We start from the raw sequence: 14,844 nt of genomic DNA, 5'->3' as shown, positions 1-14,844 counted from the left end.
TCCGGTCCGTTCGGGAGGCCTCTCGGTGAGGCTTCCTCCTCCTCACACACCCAGCTCAGAGGCAGCTAGAGTGACCCAGACCCCAGCTCCAGCACGTCTTCTTTCCCTCGCCACCGCTCCTCCTACATGTTCTCTTCTCTGCAGAAACCTCTCTAGTCCAACTCCTGCTTGGGAACAATGCTGCCATAATCACCAAGTGCAAATTCCCGTTGGAGGCGCTGCCTCCATCATGACCTGCTGTGCTTGGGAAGTCTTCTTCCTCAGAGCTGCAGGACCATACTCAACAAGCCACAGCACCAGTCCTCAGTTTCTGCCTACCCCTTCTACTCTTATCTCCCCGGGATCAAAACTCAGTCCATTTTTCTTTACTCCTCAAGCACTCCCCATGAACTAGCTAACCTTATTCTGTGGGTTAAATCATCAACTACTTCTGTGCCAAAACTTATTCACCTATCGACAAATCTCCTAAGCTCTAGTCTGGTCCCATACTTGCGGCTGCTTAACAGACATATGATGAACACGTAACATTCATCCATCGAACACCCCATGTTTAAGCCCTGCACTTCCTGTTAGAGACGAGCAATCAGACCAGACATGACTGCTGTGTTCACGGAGCAGATACGCAGATCACCCGAAAGACACTCAAGAAGCCTGCAAGCACTGAAACCCGGCGACAGCTGCTCACCATCTTCATAGGTCATCAGGTGTCCCCTGAACGACCACAAGAGCCTCTCAGCCTCCCAGCGCGGTTCTCTGCGACCCATCTCTGCCCCCTCCAGTGGCATCCTTACTAGCACTCCCGAGGCACACATGACAGAATCACGCAGTGCTTCCCAATGCCACAGAAAAACAGCCAAGCCCCCACCGAGGCCCCTGCAACCCGACACCCTGACTGCTTGGGTCTCCTGTCTACCGCTGCACTCTGCTCCATACTCCAGCTCCCTGGAGCCTCGGAGGCTGTGCACACTCTTCTCCCCTGCACAGGAATGCCCTGCCCCTCTCCTTCATGCAGTACTGTCATCCCTCAAGACACTCCCTGTATCACTCAGAAGATGGTGTATCTTAGTTGTTCATCTAACAAACTATGTGCAGGGCCTATATGCTGAGTACTACACAACACGGACAAAAGAAAGCAAAGAATATGTGAATCATGCTCCGAGACTGGAAGACTCAGCATGCGGATCCTGCCGCTTCTCCCCAAAGCAACATCGAATTACGGCACTTCCTGTCCTAAGCTTAGCAATATTATTTATACAGAAGATTCTTCTAAAATACATAGGAAGGCAAAGGGATGTAAATAGCTAAAAACAAACTGCAAAAAAGAAGACAGCAGGAGAAATCAGTCTTCCCAAATTCGAGACTCCTGCAGGTAATGTAATGAAAACCAGCGGTACGGACAGGAGGCAGACACGTAAGTGACACAACAGAATCGAGCCCGAGAAGTATGTTCACACACATACTCTGACAAAGTGCAAAGCAGCTCAAGGAAGAGAAGTTCCCTTTCCAATAAATGGCCCCGGCGCAAGCGGACATCTGTCAGCAAAGAAAGTGCCGAGGCCTCACTCTTCGTACAGACACGGACTCAAAGTGGACCACCGACATTTGTGCAGGAAGAGACACCGTTCAGGCAAGTGTCAGTCTGAGCAAGCCGATGTCACTGAAGAAATCAAACCCACCTGCGGTACCCGGAGAGAGCCACAGGCCACCCCGGCAAGGCTGCCCGCCCTCAGAACCAGCGACTCGGAGCCAGAGGCGTGAGCAGGGTGCTCCCACCTGCCGTCCAGCCTCAGCCACCGCAGTGCACTTCCCGGGTCCGAAACTCGAGCCTGGAAAATCCCTCTCTGCACCTCAACATCCTCCTCATCTTCAAAATCCCCTTGGGCCTAAGCAATTAGGGCCCTGCAGCCAAGAGCCGCCCGTAGCACACACACAGCAGGCCCTCCGGGAGCGCTCACGAAGGCCAGCTTTGCAGAAAGTCCTCCTGCGGCCGAGCAGGCTGCCAGCGGACACGCCCACGGCACGGCCTTGCATCACAGGACCTCTCGCCAGGACAGTTTTCATATCACACGCGCTCCTCCCAGCACAGTTTTCAAGCTGCGGGCTGATGGCCAGTGCTGATAGCTGCCAAAGGGACAAAGCTGCAGGCAGCGCTGTCCTCTACTCGGGCAGAAAGCGCCCAAGCCAGAGCCGAAAGCTCATAAGGAGTTCCGCGCTGACGACGCGGCTTACTCTCAAGCAGAAGTTAATTACAGTCACATACGGGTTTTTCCCAACGATCTTTAAGGTTCATCTACATACGGCTTTAAATAAAACCTTTATTAGTAAAAATCTCTCAGGAAGCACAATTTTGAACTGTACATATAAAACACTATGGCCTGAATCCAAGAAAACAATTATTGTCACTCTATTTTATTTGTATTTACTTAGAAATCTAGCGAAAAGGAAAAAGCAGCCCCTTGCAATAAAATATTGAATTACCCAAACCTTTCATTTGCACAGAAACACGAAATCATGCTATTACCAAGAAAAATAAGTTTACAGCTCTCATAGCATTCACACACTGCATCAACTCCGTACTGTATTACCTGCCATATTGTCTAGCACGTCTGAGCCCCAATCTCCTTGAAATACCGATGTTAAAATGCTGTCAAATAAATGAAGTTCCTTCGCACCAACAATTTTGTCACGAAATAAGCGCCGTGCTTCATAAGCCACGATTTCTAATACATAATCTAGTGGATGATTTGAAGATCCTTAAAAAGACAACATTTTCTTTAGTTGTAATAGAATTCAAATGACTTGCAGATGATCTATTTCAACATAATACTAGAAAGAAATAGAGAATAAAAATCTGCATACCGTCAGGTTGGCGTCAGATAAATACAAGAAAAGGGGAAAAAGGTAAAATTCCACGTGTTATTAAGTTGACAAATTGTTTTAAAAAATATATTAACCATTATTATCTCTACTTAGTCAATAAAAATATTAATTCCAAAAAGCATATTAAACATGAGTAACGATTTTATTTTTCCCCAAATCAAGTTCTAACAGTGACAATCGCAAACAGTTCAGAACACACGCACACATGCACAGATACACTGTGGCATTCCAAAGAGAAGCAATTTGAAATCATGAAAGCAAAACTTACCTCCTTCTAAATCGTATCTGAATAAGCCAAGAACCCACTGGGTAAGGATGCAAGGAGTAAAGAAATAGTGACTATAATCATCAACTGTAAATTTGGCCCGCACCTGGAAAAGAAAATAAACTGTCAATCTACCCTCTAAATACATAACATATACATAATGCATTTCCAAATACATAATATGTTAAGTTTTTCAGTCACCACAGACTCACAGGAATGCCCAAGTTCTACTAGTGAGGAGAAAACTGTATTTCATAGAACTGATTTCCTTAGCTACCTCAGACATTGTATTTTACCCATTCAAAAACATGATCTAAGAGCAGTCATTCATAGGCTACAACAAACTGCCAAAACATTGTCTAAGAGAAAAATAAAAGGTTAAAAAGCCCTGGTGAGCAAAAGAATTCAAGGAAGGTGAAGCTAAGCTTCCTGAACAGCCATCGCTATTCCACGGCGCCCAGGTCTGGGAAAGACGCGCTTTTGAGGGCTCGGGGCCGCAGAGCAGTGTGTGCTCGCCAAGTCCGTGAGTCGCTGACAAACCAGACCGCTCCTCCTGGATACAGAACCAGTGAGAGCCTGTGCCTTCCTCTCCACGGACAGTACCCCTGCTCTCATTCTGCCCTTGATCCCTTAACTTCTGAATTAATTTAGAAAGTAATCACTGCTTTCTAATTCTCTTGCCCTACTTCTACTCCACATCGACAAAAAGCATCCTCCGCAAACACTTCCCTAACTTGAATGCGCTGCTCCCTTCACCCAGGAAGCTCTTTTTCATCTCAGCCACTCTGGGAACGTCTATTCATTTCTCAAAACTCAGACCCCAAACTGGGGTGCCTGGGTGGCTCGGTCAGTTGAGCACCCACCTGAATCTTGATTTCGGCTCAGGTTGTGATTTCAGGGTCATGAGATAGAGGCTCTGTGCTGAGTGTGGAGTCTGCTGGAGAGTCTCTCTCTCTCCACCCCTCCCTCCGCCACGCCGCATGCCCTCTCATAAATAAGCCGATCTTTCAAACCGATCTTGCAATCAGTCTTTCAGAACAAACCAACTCAGATCTTATCCCAAGTCCGTGTAACAACTAGCACACAGCAGTCACGTGCTTCCCCATCTCCGCTAATTCGTGCCTGTTGTCACCGATCTACGACTCATCCCGCTGTAGTCGGACTTTGTCTACAGGAGCGGGTTCCTGACGGGTCTGTAGGCAGAGACTCGGTCATCTCTGCATCCCCAGCGCGGCCACTAGACAAGCAGTTACTGCGTAAATGTCTCCTGTGCCCTTACCACCTGATGCCAAGCCCGTCCTGCTTCCCCATGGAAGGAACCTGAGGCATTTTCTCACATGCCACAAGAAAGAAAGAAACCTCAAAGCCCATGCTCCGGTTTGAAGTCTCGCAGACAGACACTGACAGAAGTCAGGAGAAAGATCGAGTTTTGGAAAGCAGAGGAACATTCTGAATATGCTGCATGTTAGCAGGTAACAGAATAACCACCCAGCACGACTTGTTCAACCCGTTTCACCAAGTGTCCGTAGACACAGTGCCGGATGGCTCAGCAGGCCTCTGGCCTCAGAGAGCTCACTGTCTGGCAGAAAAGTCCAACCGACAAGACGAGCAGAAAGGTGGAGTGTCAGCGCAGGTCAGCATTAAAGGCAGTCCTCTGGGACTGAAACCAAGAGACACAACAACGACAATATAAATGAGCAAGTATTTACCTGTTCATACACTTGGACCATAGATCCTGCTAAGAGATAGATTTTTGAGGAAGAGCCCCAAATAGAGTGACTCTTCAGATTTTTATGGAGAACAGGCTCCAAATATGCTCCATAGATAGTCTGCAGTTGCTCTCTTTCTGGGTAACTGGAAAAGGGCACATAAGAAAACAGCTGAAAAAGCAATGTTCCGGATTGTTCTGTTAGTGTTCATTTGCAGCAGTTTTCCAGCTGTGCTGCTCTGAGATCTGGGTACCCACACCCTGCCCCCAATCTATCGAGAGACTAAAGCCACGCTCCAGGTCCCTTTCTGACAGCTCTTTATCTGCTCTCAAACACTGAGGGTCCTAATAGAAGTTTCCAGGGAAACTACTTAAAAACCTAACTGTTTGGAAACCACTGATTTTTAGAAAGGACCAAGAGGTAAATTTTGCTTAAGAAATAGTATTTTAAGTAACACCTACCCATAAAGCAGTAATCCGCCTCAGAATGGTAAAAGCAAAACTAATACAACAGGTGAAATCAACCTGTTTTTCTCAAGACAAAATTGATTTCAATACAGCCTAACTGGGAGCTATAACCTTTCTGAAAGTACATATAATAGATGGGTGCGATTAGCAGGGAAGCATCCAAACAGGATTTTGTAAGGCAAAACAGAACAGAGGAGCAGCTCCACGCCCACAGAATCTGCACATCCTTGCTACAATTCTGGGCACGCAGACGGATGCGCGCATCAGGCTTAACACTGTCACCCACACACCTGACTTGACTTACCTCGTGCCTAGTTACATTATCTATCTTCATGAAATGTGATAATATTTTTGTTTTATAAAACCCATATTTAAATCTAAAATCCATCATTCAGATTACTGATACTGACATTTTAGAACATTTTAGACTTTATTTCTAATATTTAAGAAGCACTGATTAACACCTTTATCACCCTAAATTACTGCCTAAAGTTTAGCAAGGGCAGGTAAAAAGATTATCAAAACTCAAGTTTTACTAATTTTAAAGTCTCCATTTTAAAGAAATGTCATTAATGGATACCTTTAGTAAAGTTCAAATATAGGAGACATCTCCCCAAATTAAAAAAAAAAAAAAATTAAGAACACTATGATACATACTCCACAGCGCAAAGGCGAACAATGGAAGTGAACCTGGTGGTCAGCTTGTGTCTCCCCAGTCTTCCTCCAGCTGACATAGAAGCCACAATCTGAATATTCTCTAAACCAACCCATTCCAAATTTTCATCGTAAAATCCTTGATAAGTCAATACCTTTTTGAAAATAAATGTATTGCAAACGTGTTATTTAGGCTTAGGATTTTCTAGTAGAGTTATTAAATATTCTTGCATAAAATTCAATTGTTTCCAAATGCAATCACCCTCCTCTAACTGAAAAATTTAAGATTGAAATTCTTATAACACTAAAATTAATACTCTTATTAACCACCAGTCTGCATTTAATATTAGGTGATTTACCCTCATTTTTAAAGTGCTTTTGTCTCCAATAAACATTAAAATCCAGATGACAGTATAATCTACCAACGATTAAGAAAAAAAAGTGAAAGAAATCGGGAAAAATATAAGGAAACTATTTTGGTTTTCTTTATGAATATTTTATCATCTTCTACAGTTACATCGTTAAGCTAAGTTTGAACCCATATAAACATAATAAACTCTAATGTGATGCAAATCCCATAAAGAAGTAAAGCCTCCACACTGACGGAATGTATGGTCTCTGACCTTTGCCTTTACATGGGCAAAAAGGGGAGAGGACTGAGCTAAGGAAGCCCGAAAGGGGCCATGATCAAGGAAGTCCATGTGCTCTCTGAAAAATGCATCCCTAGAAAAATGAAGCAAAAATTTCCCCAAATCCCACATCACCCCAACCTGCTGCTTTCCCTGTTTTAGAAATAAAGGACAGGAAATACATACAGGGTGAAGGTCATTTTGACTCTTCCTGTCATATAGCACCTTCCTGTAATGCTAGCTTCTACAGGGAAGAAGGTCAAGGAAGGGAGCATCGTGGGGGTGCCTGGCTGGCTCTGTCGGTGGAGTGTGTGACTCTTAATTTCAGGGTCGTGAGTTCGAGCCCTATGCTAGGTGTAGAGATGACTTAAAAATAAAGTCTCTCTAAAAAAGAAAGAAGAGACAGGGAAAGGAAGAAAGTACCCCAGAACCAGATTCCTACAAGCTTCGGGAGTGTAAGATATAACGCATGCTGGAGAACACTGAGCCTGAGGAGGAAAGCAGATCTTCCAACGTTTCCCAACGTTTCCGGTCACATCCGAGTGCTTTAAGGAAGAAAACTCACCTGCTGCAGGAAAGCCACCAACGTGCTGGTGCCCCATTTGTCCAGCTTGGGCAGGTTGATATCCTTCAGGTAGAGGACAAGCCTCTCGCAGTCCCTCGGCCTGTACACGCGGCCCGTGTTGGTGCTGATCACCATGCACGTCTGGCTCAGCTTCTGCAGGAGGTGCCGGGACGTGGTCTGTGCACTGCAGTGAATCGTAGCGATCTGTGTGGAGCGGAGCTGGGAGAAGGCGTACTGAAGCAGCATCCTGTGAGAGGCGGAGAGCGGCAGACAGTGAAAACACCACCAGGGAAACACCGTGTACATTCAATATGAAACTCCTATTTCACAAATACTGTGGTGTCTAAATCATATAAGACGATGTTTAAGAGGAAAATGGTAAATCTGGATATGGCTTAACAGGTAGCTTTCTAATTTTTTACAATATAAAATATAAATTTATATTTTAAGGCATTCCTGGGAGTCAATCAGCAAAAAAAAAAAAAATCTAAGGTTACAGAAATAATTTAATTTGACAAAGTACATATAAAAGATACCACATATAAAAGTACATATAAAAGATTCCCCATAGCTGAAGGAAAGATTTTATGATGTTAAGTACAACAAGCTAAAAAAAAATACTATGATTTTATAGAATTTTTAAATTACTACTAAAATGTGAAACAAATAATCATGTCTTCTTTATTTCCAGAAACTACACTCAGTAGGCACCAAAAATAGGCTGAATTACACAGATGTAAAAGTTGTTTTTAAATAGAGAGCTAACTTCAAGATGCATTTTTTGTAACTAAAGCAGGTAATAGTTTGTGAGTATATCTAAGGTATTTAGTTTTTGGTGGGACTGTATGCATGTTTTCTTTTGAAGGCTATCTTCTTCGACTATTCTTTTTCCGTTAGAAAACAGGTAACCTGGGAGAAAAAAAGACATTTTCTTCTCTGAAGTTCTCTGTAGTCATATCATTTACATCAGTAGTGATAATGGGAAGAGTCCTTCCTGAAAATGTATATGTAAATGCTCCTTTAACCAAACGGAAGGTAAAGCTACTAAATTCAAGAAGAGCATGAGTTCACACCATGCACCTCAACCACCAAGTTTCTGCCCTTACCCTTTGCCACATCCTTCTGGTCCTACGAGAATAAATGGCTGTTTGGTATCAGAACTTAACCACGGTCTGAAATGATCCAGGCCTCGCTGCATGTCAGGAATCTGAATGACGGGGAGAGTTTGGCCATTACTAAAATCATCGGCCGTCAAGTTTTCTGGCTTTTTCAGCACATAAGATGCTAATCGTCCTCTACCAGAGTCATAGTAGGTGTCCATGGGTTTGTGAGGGTCTGGAGGAGACTCTCGTGCCCAGTTAAAAACCTGCAGAGGAAAACATTGTGATGGGTTTTCACATACTCCAAACAAGAGAGTGTAAAATTTTAATTCTTCAATGTCCCAAAGTCAACTGTCTCAGTTTAAAAGAATATTCTCCTATGCTAACCCTACCAAATGTCTTTTATAATTTCAGCAACAATGAAGGGGCGCCTGGGTGGCTCAGTGGGTTAAGCCTCTGCCCTCAGCTCAGGTTATGATCCCAGGGTCCTCGGATCGAGCCCCACATCGGGCTCTCCGCGGAGCAGGGAGCCTGCTTCCCCCTCTCTCTCTGCCTGCCTCTCTGCCTCCTTGTGATCTCTCTCTCTGTCAAATAAATAAGTATAATTACAGCAACAATGCTATGTCAAATATCATTCTTTCAATGATTATTTAAGCAAATAAATAAAAGTCATATTTTTAAACACTGAATCATTGTAGGAACTTAGTCCCACCCATTACAGTGGTCCCGGCACTGTTCCCAAGCTGCTGTTCCCTCGAACACTGAAAACCTGCTGTCTGCGCAGATATAAATCAGAGAGTTCACCTGGTGCTAAGCTTCAGCACCCTGCCTCTGATCTGCAGCATGAGAACGTCTGCTCAAATGCAGCACAGATCCGGGATCGAGTGGCAAGAAGCACCTGGCAACGAGGCAGCAGAACAGACATGGACAGGGAGCAGCACAGAGAAAGCAGTAAATGATGGCACCAAAGAAGAAAGAGATGACACAAATGCAGAAAGATGATGTGCGAGCCAACCCAGAGAAATGCATGTTCAATGCTTTCAACAGAAGCTAACAGGATGACAGCCTTTAATATATATGATATTGTTTTATAAACAACTTGGCTGAAATACACCTTTACATTTATTAAAGAAAATGTTGATAATGATTAATCCATCCTAACATTCCAAACTGCTAAAACTGTTCTGGTTAAATAAATGATTAAAAATATGTGTCATTCTAAAATTTAAAATGAATAATTATATATATTCATATGGCTAGTTTCAAAAACATCTGACAAAAAAAATATATTAAAAAAACATTATTTTATAAAATTTAAGTATCATAAAATACTATAAACTAGTTCAAAGGAGAAAATAAGTACATATATTCAAATGCCTAAGTCTTTTATTGAATGCATAATTTCAAAATTAAACGGCTTTACACCTTACAGTTACAAATCACTGAATTTTGGCAATTAAGAGTCCTTGAAAATTAAAGAAAAATGTTGACTTAAATAGGTTTTAAGTGTGCATCACCTCTTTGGTGAATTCCAGACGTGATTTCATGTTCAGATTTCCACCAAGTCCCCGTATGAGACTGATAATAAATTGGTCATGATTTTGGCAACCACGTAGATGTGACAGTCCGTTCATCACAGTGCCGACCAGACTTGTTTCAACCACATAGTCGTTCTGTTGATTAAAATCCATGGAAGAGACAAAAAATAAACATTGATCAGCAAACACAAACATACAGATTTACATTCACCTATCTTTTCAAATACGATTGTTAAATGTATCCTTCTACTCAAGATGTAAAAAGTTGACATTTCATTCAGTTTATATGCATAAACTTTTTAAAAAAGTGATTAGAAAAATGCAAATTGTGTGTTTCTAGCAGTAAGTGCCAGAGCCCTTAACTGCTGGTGGTTTGTTTACTTCCTAAACTTGAAGAAAAGAAAAAGACCATCACTGAGCAGGGTCTAGAAAGAATAGTCCTCCACTTCCCCCCACTGATAAAAAGGAAGCTAGAGAACACTGCACAACTATGGCTGGTACAAGCAGACTTAACACAAAAACCATGTGGATTTGGCTCTCCACCAAAATGAAACTTGTGGGTTGCAGTGATTTCCATCTGTGGGCGCCTGGAGCCCTGTGCAACTGCCAAGAGGCTAAAAGAGGGGAAGGTTCTCATTCATTCAATCTCCCACATACTTAGAGAGAACCATTTATGCATCACTTGCATGCCCCTGTGGTGCTAGGTATGAAAAAAAAAAAAAAGAAAGAAAGAAAGATAGAAAAAGAAAGGTGAGCTACACAGAAACTCCCATGCCTGCGACTCCAGTCTCGCAGAGGAGACGGCCCACAAGTCCCAGGAAAAGCTGCAGAGGAGGACACAGGGCTCTCAGAGTCAGATGGAGAGCTCGCCTCTTTGACAATGGTCACAGCCAAGCCCGCCCCTGCAGGATGGGATCTGCAGGGCATGCAGAGAGCACAGCACAGGCAAAGGTAAGCCCCTGGGGTAGTTCAGAAATGAGAGGGAGGCAAGGGCCAGAGTATGCAGAATTGCAGAGGCCACGGTAAGCAATGCAACTTTTAGCTTCACTAATTTAAAAATGTTTTTAAGTAAGAGAGTAAAATGATCCAATTTACATTTTTTTAAAAATTGCTCTGCAAGAAAAATATATTTTTAGAGGATTGGAGAAACAGGAGGAGGAGCACCAAAAAGGGAGAAGGTGAGTAGAAATGCTGTGCTAAGAATTCTAGGCTTTAAAGGTAAGATAAAGGAAACAGTTGTACTTTCTTCTACCTTGTCTTATTTGCTCAGTTGATACAAGAAAGCAAAGCTCTCGTTAGAGATAAAATCAGCATTTGGTTTGGGTACCCATTATGGTATATCTCAGAATGTAAACACAGTGAACAAAGTACAAAATAAGAAGGAAGGAATCCTCAACACATTAAAAAAAAAAAAAAATGTCAAGCATAGGGACCTGATCTCAAAACACAATCAGTTTATTTTCTAACTGAAATCCATTCTTTGGCTTGATCATTTATCCAGTCCTCATGCCTACACCCAGAAACCCCGTATATCAGTAAATCCCGCCCAGTGTTACAGTTCCCCTTTCCCCATAACAGTCCCCCTCTCCCGCCCCCCCAGAGGTGACCTCCAGAACTTGCTCTGGAGCCCCTTGTGGGCTCCGCATCCGTCACGCCCCTGAAGTCAGCAGAGCCGCTGCAGAGCAGTGAGGACAGCGGCGGCAGGTGTTTCCTAAAGCACACACGCTCCTGTGCGCCTCCGTGACCACAGCTGGGTCTGCGGACACATTAAAGCGTGGTCCTCACGCTCACGGTGCTAGGAGCTGAAGGTGTGCAGGTGTGACAGAAAGAGGAAGACAGCTCATCAGGCTGGAGGGAGTGCTGCGTGCCCCGAGGCCTCCAGGGAAACCTCGGTCACTCACATGCCGCTACTCACCAGTCCCTATCCCTCCATCTCTATCCTTACAGGAAGGAAGGGAAAAGGATGAGAAAACTGAAGTGATATCTCCATTTCTCCATAAATCTTATTTGGTCCCCAAGTAGTAACCACTAAATCAAGTTCAAATTAGCAACCAGATACTTCCCCAAAGTACTTGCACTGCTATTTATTTCCTTAATTTTTCTGTTTACATTTCTCATAAAAGCAATGACATAAAAGCTAGAAATAGTTGAAAAATCTTGTAGAACCTGTAAAAGCCCTCCCACATCTTCTGTGCAAGTGAAACTTCTGTTCATGCTTCAAATTCAAAATTAAGTGTGATCACCTTTTTAAACTCTCCTAGAAGATAGAAAAATCTCTTCATCCGATTTTGATGCTCCTTCATATCTCATCTTTCTCCATTAGGCAAACTTTTCCCAATCGGAGACTGTCCTGTCCCCTCTAAGTCTTGTCTAGTGCTATGCTTGATCACGTATCTTACAGATCCAGTAATATTTTGGATAGACAGTTCTTAATAATATTGTAATAATTTGCCTCCCTTTTCTACTTTAGTATGAACTTGACATTGTTTTTATCAAGAAATACAAGCAGTAAAGTAAATGTAAGTACACTAAGCATACTTAGCACCACGGGGATATTTACTGACAGTGAAACGTGACAGTAACATGGTTTTCCTAGAAAAAAAAAAAAAAAGGGAGATTCCACTATTCAGGATTTTTTGGTAAGCAGTGTAGGTGGGAGAATTGAAGTGTTCTAAGCACAATAAAAAGTTAAGCCAAGACAAAGAGCAGGATAGCAGTGAAGACACCTACTTCCCACTCTGCCCCCAGATTCTGACTGACAGGCAGCTGTGTCTAAGCAACACTCTTACTCACTTCTAGCCTAAATGACTAATTATGAAATATTATGGCTAACTTACCTGCTTCAGAACCCACTGTAAAGCTTTTTCAAAGTAATCTCCAATCCAGTTTTCAAGATTATTCCTGAAATCAGGAGGTTGATTCTTCAACCAAGATTTTATCAGAGAATTAACATCTGTCTCTTCATCACTGAAACAGATTAATAAGCATGTAGGAAATTACTCATGAAGACACTGTCAGGGGTGCCTGGGTGGCTCAGTGGATTAAGCGTCTGCCTTTGGCTAAGGTCACGATCCCGGGGTCCTAGGATCAAGCCCCACATCGGGCTCCTTGCTCCACAGGAAGCCTGCTTCTCCCACTCCTCCTGCTTGTGTTCCTTCTCTCACTGCCTCTCTGTCTAATAAATAAATAAAATCTTAAAAAAAAAAAGAAACAGCAAGCAATTAATTTCGGAAACAGTCTGAACCAACTTGATAACACTATCTTGTCACACAACACCAAAAATAGCTTCAAATGGTGCTACAAGAGTAGGGCATTTATACAGACCTATACGTGTCAAAAGCTAAAACAAGAATCCAAAAAGCAAAAGAAAGCTTTGTAATTACTTGTTTTGGAAAATGGAATTGGCTGCAATGTTTATGCTCTGGCCTCAGACTACTCTACATGATATCTAAAATTCATTTATTCTTCATTTTTGCCCCTGAAGCCTCCTCCAACTATGCAGAGGAAGAAAGGAAACATTAAGTCAAGAGGTTTCGAATTTGTACAGTGAGAGTCACTTTCCTAGGTTGGCCTAAGTTGGCCCTAAAATTCTATGAATCAAAGATTCTATGATTAAGATACCACTGCTTAGTTTAGGATTATTAGCCTCCAGCTCACTGCCAGCTTGTTCACTTCCTGCACTGGTAACATTTAAACAAAAGTAAGAGGGAAAAAAAAAACAATGAAATACTTGCTGTGTCACTGAAGTAAACAAATAGTCCTTAGCAACTGTAACACACTGAACACTGAAACAATGTAACAGCACTGAAACAGTCACTCTCTGTCAGAAGTAACACCTAACAAGAAGTTAACAGAAAATGAGGAGGCACGTATTTACATATCATTCATACAACTTATTCCACTCTGAAACCAAACCGGTAACTGCAGACTATCCTCACGTCACATAGGCAAGAACTCTGATGGTTTACCTAAGAAAGATCATTCCCATTCTAGATATTGTGGCTGGCGAGGCACAGCTTAAATCATGAGTTTCAAATACAAAGTTAACATTTGGGCCGAACTGAATCCTCTCTCCACTGGGCATGGTGAGGAGCCGATTGTCATCCAGAACGGAGTTGAGGGACTCGATCCACTCAGGGTCGATATCACCATCGCATATTATCCAGGAGCTCACATCTGTTTTCAGAACGAAGAAGTGGAGGTAAAATGAAACTAGATGCAGTGATAACAACTAAAAATAAGGAATACAATAACCACCTCTTCCTCTCCAGAAGTAATTTCCACCCAGTGTTATTTTGTGTTACAAAGAGCCAAAGCACAAGCTGAGCTCTTCCCTGTGAACCTGCAGTACAGGCGCCCTCGAGGCCTCACGGGCACTCCTAGCATCGCTGACCAAAGGCTGGCCACGAGCCATGCGCTAATGCCCTACCTGCCCCCCAGACATACACAACAGGGACCGCCCTAAAGGACAAGACAGTGAGCGAGACTGAGCTATTTCCAGTTCCCTGACCCTGTGCGATATTCTCCACACTTCTGTTTCTACCAGGTCATAAGAATAGAGTATCTCTTGTCGTAAATACAGGAAACCCATTTTAGCATTCTCCTTCAGAAATACAAAATTCACCCATCAAATTTCTCTGATACATTAAAAAGCTGACTTCAAAGCAGAGAGGCAGTGTTGTGTACACAAGATTTTTCAGAGACAAACTTCTTTTTTAAATTCATCCTTCCTAAAATGAGAGTGGTTTCAAGGGTCCTTAGACCTCAATTCAAATAGGAAAATATCACCCATAAAAGTGTGATAAATCAACATAGGCAACACTTGGTTTTTACTTACTGTGATATTATTAACCACAGTGAAAATGAAAAACTACCCAGAAAATCTCTTTTAATGTCTCAATTCTAAGCCCTTCCCTCACTGGCTTAGAAACACAACTTTTAGTTATGACCTTACAAAAAGTAGGAAGTCTTCTCAGATTCTGGCCAAAAATTGCTTTAAACACCAAATCAAAAAATTTAGAGCAAGATGTCTACTGT

At 42.7% G+C, this 14,844-nt stretch overlaps 1 protein-coding gene across 4 annotated transcripts in view; it reads right to left on the bottom strand.

The window, feature by feature from the left end:
- DYNC2H1 (dynein cytoplasmic 2 heavy chain 1) overlaps positions 1-14,844 on the bottom strand; it is a 256,629-nt gene that overhangs the window by 183,123 nt on the left and 58,662 nt on the right. For all 4 annotated transcript variants that reach the window (XM_045077504.1, XM_045077505.1, XM_045077507.1 and 1 more), the window contains exons 39-47: positions 13,776-13,983; positions 12,645-12,774; positions 9,787-9,942; positions 8,276-8,535; positions 7,170-7,416; positions 5,979-6,130; positions 4,855-4,999; positions 3,149-3,251; positions 2,586-2,753 (exon numbers count right to left, since the gene is read on the bottom strand). In XM_045077504.1, coding sequence (XP_044933439.1) covers positions 2,586-2,753; positions 3,149-3,251; positions 4,855-4,999; positions 5,979-6,130; positions 7,170-7,416; positions 8,276-8,535; positions 9,787-9,942; positions 12,645-12,774; positions 13,776-13,983 — 1,569 coding nt within the window. The remainder of the gene's footprint in view (positions 1-2,585; positions 2,754-3,148; positions 3,252-4,854; positions 5,000-5,978; positions 6,131-7,169; positions 7,417-8,275; positions 8,536-9,786; positions 9,943-12,644; positions 12,775-13,775; positions 13,984-14,844) is intronic.

Source organism: Mustela putorius, unplaced genomic scaffold, assembly GCF_011764305.1.
Source record: "Mustela putorius furo isolate JIRA1106 unplaced genomic scaffold, ASM1176430v1.1 tig00000198_pilon_pilon_pilon, whole genome shotgun sequence".
Taxonomy (NCBI): Eukaryota; Metazoa; Chordata; class Mammalia; order Carnivora; family Mustelidae; genus Mustela; species Mustela putorius.
This window is presented reverse-complemented; position numbering and strand designations above follow the sequence as displayed.